Source organism: Oncorhynchus tshawytscha, linkage group LG13 (assembly GCF_018296145.1).
Source record: "Oncorhynchus tshawytscha isolate Ot180627B linkage group LG13, Otsh_v2.0, whole genome shotgun sequence".
In the NCBI taxonomy this organism is placed as follows: Eukaryota; Metazoa; Chordata; class Actinopteri; order Salmoniformes; family Salmonidae; genus Oncorhynchus; species Oncorhynchus tshawytscha.
Window position 1 is genome coordinate 8,825,058 of NC_056441.1, and position 17,254 is coordinate 8,842,311.

The 17,254-nt window shown below is 44.9% G+C and overlaps 1 protein-coding gene across 4 annotated transcripts; it reads right to left on the reverse strand.

Annotated features, from left to right (window-relative positions):
* Positions 1-2,433: 2,433 nt before the first annotated feature.
* mgat1b (alpha-1,3-mannosyl-glycoprotein 2-beta-N-acetylglucosaminyltransferase b) lies at positions 2,434-16,638 on the reverse strand. Of its 4 annotated transcripts, none has more exons than XR_006078552.1 (4): positions 16,259-16,638; positions 9,775-11,068; positions 3,609-4,544; positions 2,434-3,575 (listed from the first exon to the last, which is right to left on the reverse strand). XR_006078552.1 is itself a non-coding variant. In XM_042295124.1 (4 exons), the coding sequence occupies exons 2-3, from the start codon at positions 10,639-10,641 to the stop codon at positions 3,843-3,845; spliced, it is 1,569 nt and encodes a 522-aa protein (XP_042151058.1). In that variant the 5' UTR covers positions 10,642-11,068; positions 16,259-16,638; the 3' UTR covers positions 2,434-3,806; positions 3,840-3,842. The 4 variants fall into 4 exon arrangements, 3 of the variants coding, with proteins under 3 accessions (XP_042151058.1, XP_024296593.1, XP_024296594.1); XM_042295124.1 differs by having other exon boundaries at positions 2,434-3,806; positions 3,840-4,544; XM_024440825.2 differs by having other exon boundaries at positions 2,434-4,544.
* Positions 16,639-17,254: the final 616 nt, after the last annotated feature.

Genomic DNA, 17,254 nt, shown 5'->3' on the forward strand with positions numbered 1-17,254 from the left:
ACTGAAGAGATGAGTCTTCAGTAAAGACTTAAAGGTTGAGACCGAGTTTGCGTCTCTGACATGGGTAGGCAGACCGTTCCATAAAAATGGAGCTCTATAGGAGAAAGCCCTGCCTCCAGCTGTTTGCTTAGAAATTCTAGGGACAATTAGGAGGCCTGCGTCTTGTGACCGTAGTGTACGTGTAGGTATGTACGGCAGGACCAAATCAGAGAGATAGGTAGGAGCAAGCCCATGTAATGCTTTGTAGGTTAGCAGTAAAACCTTGAAATCAGCCCTTGCTTTGACAGGAAGCCAGTGTAGAGAGGCTAGCACTGGAGTAATATGATCACATTTTTTGGTTCTAGTCAGGATTCTAGCAGCCGTATTTAGCACCAACTGAAGTTTATTTAGTGCTTTATCCGGGTAGCCGGAATGTAGAGCATTGCAGTAGTCTAACCTAGAAGTGACAAAAGCATGGATTAATTTTTCTGCATCATTTTTGGACAGAAAGTTTCTGATTTTTGCAATGTTACGTAGATGGAAAAAAGCTGTCCTTGAAATGGTCTTGATATGTTCTTCAAAAGAGAGATCAGGGTCCAGAGTAACGCCGAGGTCCTTCACAGTTTTATTTGAGACGACTGTACAACCATTAAGATTAATTGTCAGATTCAACAGAAGATCTCTTTGTTTCTTGGGACCTAGAACAAGCATCTCTGTTTTGTCAGAGTTTAAAAGTAGAAAGTTTGCAGCCATCCACTTCCTTATGTCTGAAACACATGCTTCTAGCAAGGGCAATTTTGGGGCTTCACCATGTTTCATTGAAATGTACAGCTGTGTGTCATCCGCATAGCAGTGAAAGTTAACATTATGTTTTCGAATAACATCCCCAAGAGGTAAAATATATAGTGAAACAATAATGGTCCCAAAACGGAACCTTGAGGAACACTGAAATTTACAGTTGATTTGTCAGAGGACAAACCATTCACAGAGACAAACTGATATCTTTCCGACAGATAAGATCTAAACCAGGCCAGAACTTGTCCGTGTAGACCAATTTGGGTTTCCAATCTCTCCAAAAGAATGTGGTGATCGATGGTATCAAAAGCAGCACTAAGGTCTAGGAGCACGAGGACAGATGCAGAGCCTCGGTCCGATGCCATTAAAATGTAATTTACCACCTTCACAAGTGCCGTCTCAGTGCTATGATGGGGTCTAAAACCAGACTGAAGCATTTCGTATACATTGTTTGTCTTCAGGAAGGCAGTAAGTTGCTGCGCAACAGCCTTTTCTAAAAAAAAATTGAGAGGAATGGAAGATTCGATAGGCCTATAGTTTTTTATATTTTCTGGGTCAAGGTTTGGCTTTTTCAAGAGAGGCTTTATTACTGCCACTTTTAGTGAGTTTGGTACACATCCAGTGGATAGAGAGCCGTTTATTACGTTCAACGTAGGAGGGCCAAGCACAGGAAGCAGCTCTTTCAGTAGTTTAGTTGGAATAGGGTCCAGTATGCAGCTTGAAGGTTTAGAGGCCATGTTTATTTTCATCATTGTGTCAAGAGATATAGTACTAAAACACTTGAGCGTCTCTCTTGATCCTAGGTCCTGACTGATACACATTAGATCAGACTGATACGGAGACTGCTACACATTGATCAGACTGATACGGAGACTGCTACACATTAGATCAGACTGATACGCCGACTGCTACAAGGTAAAGTACAGTAGCTCTTATAGCAGAAACGTCACCAGACAGATTGTTGGTGCAGTGTGTTACAGGAATCACCCTCATCGTTTCTAGATGTAAAATTGGTTTCCAATTCACGGCAGGTACTCTGCTCAGTGGTGTTAAAGCACTTTAGGCCAGCAGACGCTACCGTTCTGTCCGTTGCCAACCTATAAGTAACAGACAAAGAGAGCAAAATAATTTCATAAAATGTACTTAAGGTATTGGGCATATTAGCCTCTAGCTTGATTTGAAATGACGGCCATAATCCTTGGGAGTTTAGATAAATATTTCTCAGGTTATCAACAGTTGGTTGGCCAATAGTCATAAAATACTCTCCTCCATGGCCCGTTTGTCTAAATCTGCTTGCGGAGGCACCTCAATTGATCTCTAGGCTCTTCTAATCTGGATTGTAAAAGTGATCAGACCAGACTGTTTATGAAACAGGAAGCAAGATAGGGCAGGAAGTCAACAGGATAAAGAGTGGACTGGGAAAGGAAGTGGGGAGGGATAACTGAGCCTGGGTTACGTTCCAAATGACACCCTATATAGGGAATAGGGCTCTGGTCTAAAGTAGTGCACTATATAGGGAATAGGGTGCCATTTGGGACACGGTGAAGGTTACAGGCACAAGTGGGAAAAGATTATGGAAAAGGACCAGGAACAATAAGACTCAAGATCCATTAGGTCACTAGTCTAGAAAACTGCTGACACCCAAGACGTGGACAAATATCAAAATAGTTCATTTTATTTGCAACGTATTAAAGTTATTAACACATCAGGCAGTGTTTTTTTTTTGTTCCACCAGAAGGACATATGAATCAATCACCCCAGAACTAAATACAGTACATAAATGTATCACCCATCATGTAAATGAAGAGAAAAAAAAAGTAAAACAATCATAATCATTGGTTTTTCAACAAACCTTACTGTAGAATACCACCGTTTGGAAAGGGCTCAAGTATAGTCAGCACCTGCGTCCCAAATGGCCCTCTTCCCTTTCTAGGGAACGAGGTACCGTTTGGGATAAACCCAACATCAACAGAATGTCACATACGATGTGTTTAATTGGTGCGCTGCATGGCAATGTATGAACCTCTAACCATCTGAAGAATCTCTTTATAAACCATTTACGAGATAGCTAAATAAAATTTCCCAAAATAGCCTCCCCCCCCGCCCCCACAAAAAAAAACATTAAATGAATAAACCAAATTTGACAATCATATTTATAATACTCAATTAATACCAGTCTAGCTAATATTTTGACCTCATTCATTCACTTTGAGTGAGTAGAATACTGCAAGTTCTTTTAAAGTAGAATGTACCAAATTGCACCCTATTCCCTATGGGCCCTGGTCAACAGTAGTGCACTAAATAGAGAAAAGGGTGCGATTTGGGATGTGACCAGAGAGGGGTTTGGCCTCTCCTTTAAAAGACCTGGTGACACGGGGAACAAGACAAAAAGCTCATCTCTGAGCCCTCCCAATCAATCAATGTAATCAAACTTGTGGTTGTCCAGAACTTTAGAGTCAGTTTAAGACATTGGGTTGAAGCAAACCGTAAACCTTTCCTAGATAAGCTCTAGCAGGAGAACAACCAAGCACTAAATGATTTCTTACTTTCTGAGAGAGACTTTGTGGTTTCACTCCCTGGGCTGTGCCCTGTGTTACACTGCATTCAGGTTCACTCATAAAACAAGGAGTGCCTTACTCCTGTCCATTACCCAAACTACCTCTACCACATGTCAAATCCCTTCACCCACCAAGCCTGTGTGTTTGGTTTAGCTCCCGTTTCTTCATGTGGCCTTGTTTTCTTTGGTTTGAGAGTTTCTCAAGTCGGTCTTCGATACCATCCACACTACGTTCTGTCCGAACCTCTCAGCTCCAACTGACAGGTTCTGTCCGAACCTCTCAGCTCCAACTGACAGGTTCTGTCCGAACCTCTCAGCTCCAACTGACAGGTTCTGTCCGAACCTCTCAGCTCCAACTGACAGGTTCTGTCCGAACCTCTCAGCTCCAACTGACAGGTTCTGTCCGAACCTCTCAGCTCCAACTGACAGGTTCTGTCCGAACCTCTCAGCTCCAACTGACAGGTTCTGTCCGAACCTCTCAGCTCCAACTGACAGGTTCTGTCCGAACCTCTCAGCTCCAACTGACGTCGTACTTTGTCCATCCTTCAGGTGGGGTCAAGAAGACCCGTCGTCCACGGGACAGGAAGCTGACCACGCCCCTGTACCCTGCACGGGGAACCCCCGATTTCAAGTCATCCATAACCCCTAAGTTACGAGCCATGACTTTAAAACTCTCCCGGCTGGAATATTGCACCCGGTATGGACCCATTTCCTTCAAACCTCCCCCTTGTTGTAGCTCTTCTATTTTAACTAGGGGGGCGCTGTAAACCTCCTTCACAAAGTTCACGTCAAAGTTCTCCTTCATCAAGTAAGACAGATCATGTTTGGTGAAAGGCACAAAGTCAGTGTTGAGTTTAATATAACGCAGATACTGGTCAAAGAACTGACCCAAGCTGACACCCTTGCGTCCGAAGGTCATAGTTCTGGAGATCTCTGGGCGGATGCAGGAGCGCTCTTTACGCTGCTCGGGGTGACGCATCCAGTCGTCCCAGAAGGCCGTGGGCCACTTGGGTTCTAGTTCTGCCCAGACGTCCTTCAGCAGCATCCAGCCCAGCCCAGGGAAGAAGTCTGTCCTATAGAGGAGGTCAGCCTTCCCAGGGTCCACCAGGCCATCTCTGCCGTTGTCGTTCCAGGCAGACACACACCACAGGGTGGGGTCAGAGGTCAAGATGGGGTGCAGGGCGCGGAAGTACTCAAAGAAGTCCGGGGCCACCTGGACGGGACAGAGAAGCTTTGGATAAGTCATCTGTTTTACAGCAGGATAACTTGTCTTAGTATGTTTTTCCTTCCAGTTATGAAAAAGAAATTATTCAGTAAATATCCTGCACCACTATTCGTAATTATGAAAGCTGTAATCTGGTCCCAGATCTGTTTTGTGCTATCGTGTCATCTATGCGTCACTCATTGTAATGCCAAACGATAACCAACACTACCAAACACGTTTGTTTCTGCTCGTCAACAATGAACTGGCTGTGAAAACGGCATCTGCGGTACGAATCCATGCAATACAAGCCTAATGACAAAAATGACAAAGAACTTGAGCAGGCTTGATAAACAACCAATAGGAGCTTCAATGAATGAGAAGTTCAAAGTTCAATTAATACAATACCAATAGGCATGTCAACATGAAATGACTAACCAAAGCAAACGTGATAAATGTGTGTTCAGGTTGGTGGTCACAATATGTAGAAAAGCAACTGCAGGAACAGTTACATAAGTGGACACAGTTCCCAGTACATTTTCCCCCCTCAGTTTCTCAATGTTTGATTTTAAGGGAGCAAAGTTTAGCCTAGAAGCTTTTAACTGGTGACTCGTGTCCCCTAGCGCTGAAGACGTGGATGTTGATTAAGGCAGCCCCCCGCCCCCCTCTGAGTCAGAGGGGTTGGATTAAAAGAAGACATTTCAGTTGTACAACTGACTAGGTATCCCCCCCTTTTATGGTAACAACTCTGATTTGGTCATTTCCTGTATCTCTCGTGACGAATTCTGCCGATGCGGTTTGTTTCCAGAGCATTTGTTCAGCCAGCTGGCAGTTTCATTTGACTAGCGTCTCAAATAGAACCTTATCCCCCTATATAGTGCACTATTTTTGACTAGAGCCCTATGGGTCCTGTTTAAAAGATAGGGCTGCAGTATATAGGATGCCATTTGGGACACAGGCTGGGTCTGAATTAAATGTGTGGGGGGTGAGTGGGGCAGGATGGAGGGGTCTGTCTTCACACCCCACTCTGCCGGGTGTCAACGTGGTTAATCCACTGAATCAGTTCAAAATCTGCTCGTCGGGGAACGCAAACCAGGATTACAAATGTCCACTCGCTCCGTCCCTACTGTGCACCCTTCTCTGTCCTCTCTGTCCATCTTGGTTCATCATGATTCATCTACTGGCTTGAGGTCCGTTTAGTGATCTAAACGGCCAGGATTGTGGGTTCGATTCCCACTAAGGCCAGCCATACAAACTATGTATTCATGCTTGACTAAGTAGTTTTGGATAAAAAGCGCCTGCTAAAATGATCCACAGATGTTTATAGAGGGCTCTTAATGATGGGCTTTACTGGGCCGAAACAGAACAGAGCCTACTGTGGCTAACCACTGGTCACACTAGACTAGTAATTACCCTAGTACTTACCATAGACCAATAGACTATTGGTCTACGGTACGGACTAGTCTATTGGTCTAGGCCTTACCCTAGACTAGGCCTTACCCTAGACTAGGCCTTACCCTAGACTAGGCCTTACCCTAGACTAGGCCTTACCCTAGACCAGGCCTTACCCTAGACCAATAGACTAGGCCTTACCCTAGACTAGGCCTTACCCTAGACTAGGCCTTACCCTAGACTAGGCCTTACCCTAGACTAGGCCTTACCCTAGACTAGGCCTTACCCTAGACCAGGCCTTACCCTAGACCAATAGACTAGGCCTTACCCTAGACCAATAGACTAGTCCTTACCCTAGACCAGTGGATCCCAAACTTTTTTTATAGTCCTGTACCCCTTCAAACATTCAACCTCCAGCTGCGTACCCCCTCTATAACCAGGGTCAGCTGTACCCCCTCTAGCACCAGGGTCAGCTGTACCCCCTCTAGCACCAGGGTCAGCTGTACCCCCTCTAGCACCAGGGTCAGCTGTACCCCCTCTAGCACCAGGGTCAGCTGTACCCCCTCTAGCACCAGGGTCAGCTGTACCAGGGTCCCCTCTAGCACCAGGGTCAGCTGTAGCACCAGGGTCAGCTGTACCCCCTCTAGCACCAGGGTCAGCTGTACCCCCCTCTCAGCACCACCAGGGTCAGCTGTACCCCCTCTAGCACCACGGTCAGCTGTACCCCCTCTAGCACCACGGTCAGCTGTACCCCCTCTAGCACCAGGGTCAGTGAACTCTCAAATGTTTTGTTTTTTGCCATCATTGTAAGCCTGCCAAACACTGACACATGTTTTAAAACATAAGAATGAGTGAGTGTGTCACAACCCGGCTCGTTGGAAGTGACAAAGAGCTCTTACAGTGACTTACGAAAGTATTCACCCCCCTTGGCATTTTTCCTATTTTGTTGCCTTACAACCTGGAATTAAAATTGATTTTTGGGGGGTTTATATCATTTGATTTACACAACTTGCACTTTGAAGATACAACATTTTTCATTGTGAAACAGACAAGACAAAAAAAACACAGAACTTGAGTGTGCAAAACTATTCACCCCCCCCCAAAGTCAATACTTTGTAGAGCCACCTTTAGCAGCAATTACAGCTGTAAGTCTCTTGGGGTATGTCTCTATAAACTTGGCACATCTAGCCACTGGGATTTTTGCCCATTTTTCAAAGGCAAAACTGCTCCAGCTCCTTCAAGTTGGTTGGGTTCCACCGGAGAACAGCAATCTTTAAGTCACACCACAGATTCTCAATTGCACACACACTGAGATCATGTGACACTTAAATAAAGTCCACCTGTGTGCAGTCTAACTAATTATGTGACTTCTGAAGGTAATTGGTTGCACCAGATCTTATTTAGGGGCTTCATAGTAAAGGGGGTGTATACATATGCACGCACCACTTTCCTGCTTTAGAGTTTTTGAATAATTTTTTATTTTTTTTTCATTTCACTTCACCAATTTGGACTATTTTGTGTCTGTCCATTACATGAAATCCAAATAAAAACACATTTCAGTTACAGGTTGTAAGGCAACAAAATAGAAAAAACGCCAAGGGGATGAATACTTTTGCAAGGCACTGTATCGGGGCGGCAGGGTAGCCTAGTGGTTAGAGCGTTGGACTAGTAACCGGAAGGTTGCATGTTCAAATCCCTGAGCTGACAAGGTACAAATCTGTCGTTCTGCCCCTGAACAGGCAGTTAACCCACTGTTCCTAGGCCGTCAATAAAAATAAGATTTTTTTTCTTAACTCACTTTCCTAGTTAAATAAAAGGTAAAATAAATTTTAAAATCATTGCATAGTGCAGAAAACACACGAGTTCAGGGGTTATCCATTTTTTTTCACTGTAGTGTCCAAAACGTCTTTCAAGCGGTCAGGTTTTCCTTTGGCAGCAATGGATGCTGCAGTGACCCAAGTGGAGTCGGGAGCAACTGCTTGCACGCACGTCACCACTCCACTATGTCTCCCTGTCCTGGCTTTTGCGCCATCAGTACAGATACCAACACATCTTGACCACCTAAGTCCATTTGATGTCACAAAGCTGTCCAGTACTTTAAAAATATCCTGTCCTGGTTTCCAGAAGAGAAATGTCTTCCTTAATTGACCACCCATAAACGTAACGGACATATACCAGGAGCTGTGCCAGGCATGTTGACTCATCCAGCTGTAACTCATATAATTCACTGACTTGTTTTGAAAGAATTACTGCTTCGCACACATCTTCTGCCATGTCACTGATATGTTGTGAAACAGTGTTGTTTGATGAAGTCATTGTATAGTTTTTTTTGGGCCTTTTCCCCCAGCATTGTCCCAGCCATATCCGTGACAGCGGGAAGGATTAAGTCCTCCACAATAGTATGGGGCTCGCCTGTCCAAACCACTCAGTAGCTCACCATATAAGATGCTGCTAGCCCCTTCTTATTAAATGGCATCTGTTGATTTTATACATGTCTTACTACTCGAAAGTTGTCTTTATTCTTGCTCAAAAAACTCCCGTGGCTTATTTTTCCAAATGTGCAGACATTTTAGGAACGAAACGTGATAAGACTGAAGGTTTCCTGTGAGAGAGTAACGGTTCATGTGATTGGATGAGTAACGGTTCATGTGATTGGATGAGTAACGGTTCATGTGATTGGATGAGTAACGGTTCATGTGATTGGATGAGTAACGGTTCATGTGATTGGATGAGTAACGGTTCATGTGATTGGATGAGTAACGGTTCATGTGATTGGATGAGTAACGGTTCATGTGATTGGATGAGTAACGGTTCATGTGATTGGATGAGTAACGGTTCATGTGATTGGATGAGTAACGGTTCATGTGATTGGATGAGTAACGGTTCATGTGATTGGATGAGTAACGGTTCATGTGATTGATGTTCATTATTTCACTAGTCTACCTGTATTTGACATTGTTATTTCGCTCAACACTAGATGGTTGAATTTTATTTTTGGCAGTGAAACGAGCTACTTAGGCAAGAAAAAGAAAAAAAAAAACTCATCAAAAATGTATTGCCCCCGTGGGAAAATATAAATGTACTGTTTGAAAATGTGAAGATTTAAAAATATTTTTTCTTTTTATTAGGCATACCCCCCGACGGCATTGCCCTAGACCAATAAACTAGTGGTGAGAGGCCATAAAAAGAAATGTTATGGAATGTTTAATGCAAAAGCTATGTTTTAGGTTATCCCAATGAAAGGGGCTGTGCAAATGAGGGACATATCAGGATCAACTTTTATCATCATTATTATCCCAAATGTCAATGTGAGCCAAATGGAATTAAAAACTTTCCCATATAACCCTATGGAATGTGCTGAGCAGGCAGACAGAAGGCATATTCTGCCTCTGTTGCAGGGGGGGTTTAAAGCTCAGTGCTTCAAACGGAGCACTTCGTGTTTTGGTTGTAGGCCACAGGGTCGTCGTTCCCTTAAAGAAATGACGGTTCTGGGAATAACAGCAGGGCTGGATGTTGGCAGTGCAACTAACATATAGCAGTGGATTCATCACTTAGGCCTCGTTGATGAATCTAGTGCTGCTTTATACGAATACTAAACTGACCAACAGGCTTTGTGGTTAGAGTGTCCGCACCGGAGGTTGGGAGTTCGATTCCCAGCCGAGTCATACCAAAAGGTTGTTAAAAAAATAAAAAATAAAAAAATGGGACCCAATGCCCTGCGATACACTAGTGTAGTACACTAGCTCATGCAAGGCTACCAGATACTTCTATTGCTAGCTAGCTGCACTTTAAATCCATTCCTCAATTACAGTGCATGGTGGTGTATAGATTTCAGTTACTGTTCACTTACCTCCAAGTCATCTTCCACAATCACCACGGTGGAGTGAGAGAGTGTGTCGAACACCTGGTTGAGGGCCCAGCGGTAGTGTCTGGCAATCTTATAGTAACCCTGGAACTTCCTGTGCTCCGGCCGTACCCGGATGTCCGAGTGGTCTGGTTGGCTAATGTGGGTCACCTGACTGCCATACGAGCCAATCACGCGGGCCGTCTCAGCATGGCCGCAGTCCTGGCTAACTATGATTGGATAGAGTTCTGCAGAGGGGCGGTATTGGATCAATTTGTCAAGACTCCTTTTCACGGTCACCCTGTCACAGGCAATAACCAATATGGGAATGACAACTTGTGGGCTGGTGACAGTTACTTCCAATTTGGTGTAGTTCAGTTCTTTTATGTCATTGTCCGGTTGAGTGTCTACTTTAAGGTCTGGGACTGCTGCAACAACAAATTCCTGTTTATTTTTTTCTTGACTTGGGTCCTTGTTCTCTGAATCGTCCTTTGGAGGTACTGGAGGCAACTGTGGCGGCGGTTTGTGTTCCTCTTTATTTTCTACCTTCCCTCCATCCATCTGTCTTCTTCCCATCCCTCTCTTCTTTTCCCATAGTGACCTGTGACTCTGAATCTGCTTCAGAAGTTCCTTCTGGGTCTCGAGTTCCGATTCTACCTCCTCGGCCAATCGGATCACCTCACCAGCCAGATTAGTCCCACCCCCTTTTCTTTTGGCCACTCCCCACTCTTCCCTTCCCCCTGGCTCAGCCCCTCCCCCCTCCCCAAGTCGACCAATGGGAGGCCGTCCCCAAAGGAAAAGGAGAAGCAAGCCATTGCAGGCGACGAATAGGAAAGCTCCACACAAGATAAGGGAACCTCTCTTGCGAACCATGGCCCAATGACATCAGAGGATAGACTGCAGTGAGGAAAAGAAAACAGCGGAGGGGGGACAGAGTTGAAATGACAACAGCCAATAGGGTCCAAATCAATCACAAAGATGAGAAAGAGAAGACGTCCAATAGAGGTGGAGAGAACAGTGGTCTGATCGCGTGATCCTTACTGCTCATCCAATCATTGAGTCTGATCAATAACATGACAGGAGAATGATCCAGAACCTCTATTGCAGAGACGTGAGTATTAACCCAGTGTGTTGTTGTATCGGTTTGGCTCTCCTCCATGAAACAGTGGGACAGGAGAGTGAGTTGGGGCAAGAGGAAATTGAGAAAAACAGGGGGAAAAGGGGTGTTTGGATAAGATAACCAGGGTCACGTTGGGGTGGAGGGGCTGACAGTCCTTGACGTTATCCCTCAGCCATCATCCTGAAACAGAGGACAGAGAAACTGTTAGCATCAATTTAGTACATTTCTGAAATAAACAAGCACGATATGATCCAAGACATCAGTGCCTCCTAGACTAAAACGAGTGTATTTCTGGACAGATTAGGTTATTACTGGAGTTCTATCATCTAGAATCGCTGACTGTCATTGAGCAGAATCAGAACACGACCCAAACTGTTCATTAGGAGACGGTCCAACCACGAATCTTGCGGCTGTTGCCTCATCATCGCTCACCGGTGTCACCATAAAACTATTTTGTGTGTTGAGCCTATGAATCAAGCTGTAATCAAGCTGTGCTAATGAATCACACTGTGAGGTTGAGTACGGCAACAGCTTCATTTTCACTACCCTTCTTAAGATCACTGTACAGCTGAACGTATCAACCATGTTATGTACCCGTCGGGGGACAGGACATCCCGTCGGGCCGAGTATCACAGGGGGACAGGACATCCCGTCGGGCCGAGTATCACAGGGGGACAGGACATCCCGTCGGGCAGAGTATCACAGGGGGACAGGACATCCCGTCGGGCAGAGTATCACAGGGGGACAGGACATCCCGTCGGGCAGAGTATCACAGGGGACAGGACATCCCGTCGGGCAGAGTATCACAGGGGGACAGGACATCCCGTCGGGCCGAGTATCACAGGGGGACAGGACATCCCGTCGGGCCGAGTATCACAGGGGGACAGGACATCCCGTCGGGCAGAGTATCACAGGGGGACAGGACATCCCGTCGGGCAGAGTATCACGGGGGACAGGACATCCCGTCGGGCAGAGTATCACGGGGGACAGGACATCCCGTCGGGCAGAGTATCAGGGGGACAGGACATCCCGTCGGGCAGAGTATCACAGGGGGACAGGACATCCCGTCGGGCGAGTATCACGGGGGACAGGACATCCCGTCGGGCCGAGTATCACGGGGGACAGGACATCCCGTCGGGCCGAGTATCACGGGGGGACAGGACATCCCGTCGGGCCGAGTATCACAGGGGGACAGGACATCCTGTCGGCACAAATTCAAGCTGAAGTACTTCTGCAGACTGTCGTCATGGTGTTTGGTGTTGAACCCAACTGTTAGCCTAATGTCCAGAAACCTAGGCTAAAACCATCCTTTTCTATTCAATAGAGATTTTAAAAGCCTGTTAACAGTAACCAGATGATTCCTTTTCAAATCATTTAACATGGGATAACACACACACTAATATATAGGATGGACATATACACACGCAAGTATGTGGACACCCCTCAAATAAGTGGATTCAGAAACAGGTGTGGCTGAAGGTGTATAAAAATCAAGCACACCGCCATGCACCGCCATCTATCTCCATAGACAAACACTGGCAGAAGAATGGCCTTACTGAAGAGCTCAGTGACATTCACCTTGGCACTGTCATGGGATGCCACCTTTCCAACCTGCCCCGGTCAACTGTAAGTGCTGTTATTGTGAAGAGGAAACGTCTAGGAGCAACAACGGCTCAGCTGTGAAGTGGTAGGCCACACAAGCTAACCGAACGGGAATGCCGATTGCTGAAGCAACACTCACTACTGAATTCCAAACTGCATCTGGAAGAAAAGTCAGCACAAGAACTGTTTGTCGGGAGCGTCATGAAATGGGTTTCCATGGCCGAGCAGCCACACACAACCCTAAGCATGCGCAATGCCAAGCGTCAGCTGGATTGGTGTAAAGCTCGCCACCATTGGACTGGAGCAGTGGAAACGCATTCTCTGGAGTGATGAATCACGATCTAGCAGTCCGACAAACTAATCTGGGTTTGGCGGATGCCAGGAGAACTCTACCTGCCCGAATGCAAAACACCAAATGTAAAGTTAAGTGGAGGAAGAATAATGGTCTGGGGTGGTTTTTCATGGTTCGGGCCCCTTAGTTCCAGTAAAGGGAAATAATAACGTGACAGCATACAATGATTCTAGATGATTCTGAGCTTCAAACTTTGTGGCAACAGTTTGGGGAAGACCCTAGTGGTTAGAGCATTGGGCCAGTAACTGAAAGGTTGCTGGATCGAATCCCCGACAAGGTAATAATCTGTCATTCTGCTCCTGAGCAAGGCAGTTAACCCACTGTTCCCCGGGTGCCGAAGACATGGATGTCGATTAAGGCAGCCCCCCACACCACTCTGATTGAGGGGTTGGGTTAAATGCGGAAGACACATTTCAGTTGTACAACTGACTAGGCACCCCCCTTTCAGCATGACAATGCCCCCGTGCAGGGTAGGCTAGTTGTTAGAGCGTTGGACTAGTACCTTAAAGGTTGTAAATTCAAATCCCCAAGCTGACAAGGTATAAATCTCTCGTTCTGCCCTTGAACAGGCAGTTAACCCACTGTTCCTAGGCCGTCATTGAAAATAAGAATTTGTTCTTAACTGCCTAGTTAAATAAAGGTAAAATATATATTTTTTTAAAGCGAGGTCCATACAGAAATGGTTTGTCGAGATTGGTGTGGAAGAACTTGATTGGCCTGCACAGAGCCCTGACCTCAACCCTATTGAACACCTTTGGGTTGAATTGGAACGTAGACTGTGAGCCAGGCCTAACTGCCCAACATCAGTACCCAAATTCACTAATGTGGCCTAAATATCACAGACAACATTTGACTATTTAATGATTCCAAGAGAATCCTTTCAATAGGCCTTGGTCCTGAACACATCAGACTAGCCTAGGCTACATCCTGAAATGCCCTGATATTTTACAACAAGCTCTAGGCCTACAGTAGGAGTGAAGACAGACATGGGGGAAGAGGTACTGAGAACACTGTATCTAGCAGACAGAGAGACATGAGGGAACAGGTGCGTCCTTTTCTATTCACGTCAAACTTGGTGCTAAACCACGCCCACGGGTAACCTAGCAACATTCAAAGCCGTGCTGATTGGTCAGAGTGAGAAGTAAAGGAGGAAGAACGCCAGAGAGGGAATCCCCACCAAAAACAGAAAAACATTGCCATCCATACTTCGCCATTTTACCGAATTTGGTTATGAAGTTGCATTAAACTATGTAGCTTTTTAATGACTGATTAAATAAAGGTTAAATAAAATACCAAATTAATTTCAGCCAGCCTAACCACATTAAGTTATCTAAAGTGTTTTGAGATACTTACCTTTGTGGTAGTTGGACACTGAATGAGATGCTGTATAACTAGCTTTCTCTGAATGGGCAAAGATATAGCTAACATATAGCTAACATTACATTGATTGTCAGTAATAGTGACTCAATGGAGCTATCTTATAGAGAGAGGTACGTGACCTTTTTAGTTGAACTTTTAGTTGAACAAACCGCTCGGTTCGTGGGGAATTTATCTCGAGCGTTGTTCCCTCGCTCACAGCGAACGTCCCGAACTCTGACCAATCAGCGCGGCTTTGACTGTTGCTAGGTTACCCGTGGGCGTGGTTTTACGCCAAGTTTTCACATGGGTAGAAATGACGCGCAACAGTTACCGAAAACATTGCATCTAAGCAGACGGATAGACATAGGGAAGAGGGTATCGATTTGGATAAGGGGATCGATTGAGTCCAGGGTAGGGTGGGGGTAGCCCCCCTACAGTACACTGTATATCTTAACAGGAGACTTTCAAGGTGTCTAACCAGTTACAGGTGGTAACAATCTTGTAAGCATTGCAATAGGACTAAGTACAAACTAATTTAGGGGGGGGGTAGGGGGTACACTGTATATCCTAACAGGAGACTTTCAAGGTGTCTAAACCAGTTACAGGTGGTAACAATAATCTTGTAAGCATTGCAATCGGACTAAGTACAAACTAATTTAGAGTAGATGTCCTGGTCTGGTTGAGTAATGTGCTACTGAATCCTACACCAACTTTAAAATCTGTACTCCATATGTTCATGGTTGAAAAGCTAGGCTAAAAAGGACTTTATTTACTTTTGACTTTCAGCAAATGTATATAGTTGAGCTAATTGGTGAGCCTCATTTCCTGGATGTTCAAAAACGACAAGAAATTCAACAGAGTTGGAGAGGCTAATCTACCCATCTCACCCTGGGACACCAAGAGCTACAGTAAATCTAATCCAGTTGGTCCTCACTAGAACACACACACACACAATATTAACATTACATCAGAAACACATGGCTTTAAACACGTAGACAGTTATAGGGTGAGTGAACGACAGAATTAAGCAGTTTAGGGAAAAGAGAAAAAAAGGAGGTACTGCACTAGAGGTGTTGGGGTTCGGGGACAGATGAGTAGACAGCATAGACTTGTGGGTAGACAAACAGTTAAGAGGGTAATAACTTGACAATCTATGGTAGCATTGTAAGAGACAAGTTACACACAAGCCAAACGAGAAAGTCAGGTTAGAAAGGAGGTGCCAATGGGTGTGAAAAGTATTGTTCTACGATACCTGAAGCAGAGCTGTCTAGTTCTCCCAGTATCTCTTTCAACACATCAGAAAGTTTAAAGGACAACGAAGGGGGGGAGAAAATGAGTTATTGGGGAGGGTTGTTGCTCATCGTCACGAACAGAGCCATTTGAAACGCCAACCTCCCTCCCTCTCTCACTGAAACGTGTAAGTACCTGGTAGGTTAAAACTCTAAAATCAGAAGGTCGAAGTTCAACTAAAAAAGACTAGCCTTCCTGGAATCAGGTTTGTTATTAAAGTAAATGTGTGTCTTGGAGAAGAGTTGCCTACTAAACAAAACTGGTCATCGGTATTTAAGAAAAGCAAGTTGAAGCCAGTCAAGACAACTGAACTGTATCCGCGTGGCTTCGCTACTATCGTTTTGACAGCTAGCTACATTGTAGTTCGACTATCGTTTGCCTGTAAGAGCCATTTGAGACAACTACACAGCAAAAACTTGGCAAACGTAATTTCAAAATTAACAATCTAATATTAGAAAATGCCTACAATAGTTTGAATAACAAACGTTGTGAACTTAACTATTTTATCATTTTGTTGCATGACCAAGACTGAATGTCTGCACATCATTGCAACCACAAGTTGAGTTAAATGTTTGTAAATTGCAATTACTTGAAGATCTCCATATCAATGACGTTAGCCAAGCAAACAATTGACCTTTCCATAAATCAAATGTTAGCGAGCTTGTTCCATAACGACCTAGCTCACGGCTAGGTAAATCAAGTCAACTTGATCAAGCTAGCTTCAGACAGCTAACGTTAGCTAAGCAAGAGTACAATTTCCACCTCACCTTTTGTAATTTGCCCCGGTAGGACGTGTTGCTTGCTATCTGGAAAGCCAGTTTGGATGTCGAAGAATGGTTTCAGTTGATCGGCTTCACTCTCACTTTAATTCCTCTCCGTTTTGCCCACCGGTGTCAGTGCCTCACTGCATGTCCAGTCCACATTTCCTCCCCTCTTTCTTGGATCCGACATTTAGCTAGATGTGTTCAATTGATTTATTTATCAACATAGGTATTCACCGAGACTTGCGATATGCATCGTCCTTTTCACCACTGTTCTCCTACCAATCCGTCCAAGCCAGTACGTGTGTTTCACTGGCTCTTGACGGTATTTTTCATTTGACACCACCGAATTTTACACGCTCCATACTACTTCCGGATTGACTCGTTAAGCAAGGCCACGCCCCCTAGTCATGGCTAGAAGGGATCCAGCTTTTGTCAAATGAACGGTAAAAGTGCCTTATTGTTTTTAATTTTACATAACCCTAACCCTTTTCCTTACCTTAATTATCTTTACCTGCTGCATAAATTCTAACCTGCTGCGAAATGTCAAATTTGACGTTAATCTGACAAAAGCTGTATCCTTTCTAACTTCCGCTTTCATCCTCGTCCCCTGTACAATTTTCCCTAGCAACAAAGTGCCATGACAACCGTCATAAGGGCGGTGGCGCTCCGGCGAAATTGGCAATTTTTCTGCTATCTGGGGTGTATTCATTACGTCTTGCAACGGAAACCGTTTACCGTTTAAGAACCAAACAGCAAGAAAGTAAAACGGGGAGAGACCTACCTTTTTATCGTTGGAAAATGTTTTCACTTTGAACATTTTGCAACAGACGGAACGTTTTGTAACGTCATTGGCGTAATGAATACACCCCTGTTGTGACTGTGGTCAGCAAGCAAGTAGGCCAAAGACAGTACCACAGAACAATGAGACAGATTTCACTGGATGTATAAATATGAAGCATCCGTTTGGCGTTTCCACTCACTGCCAAATATGGTAAGTGA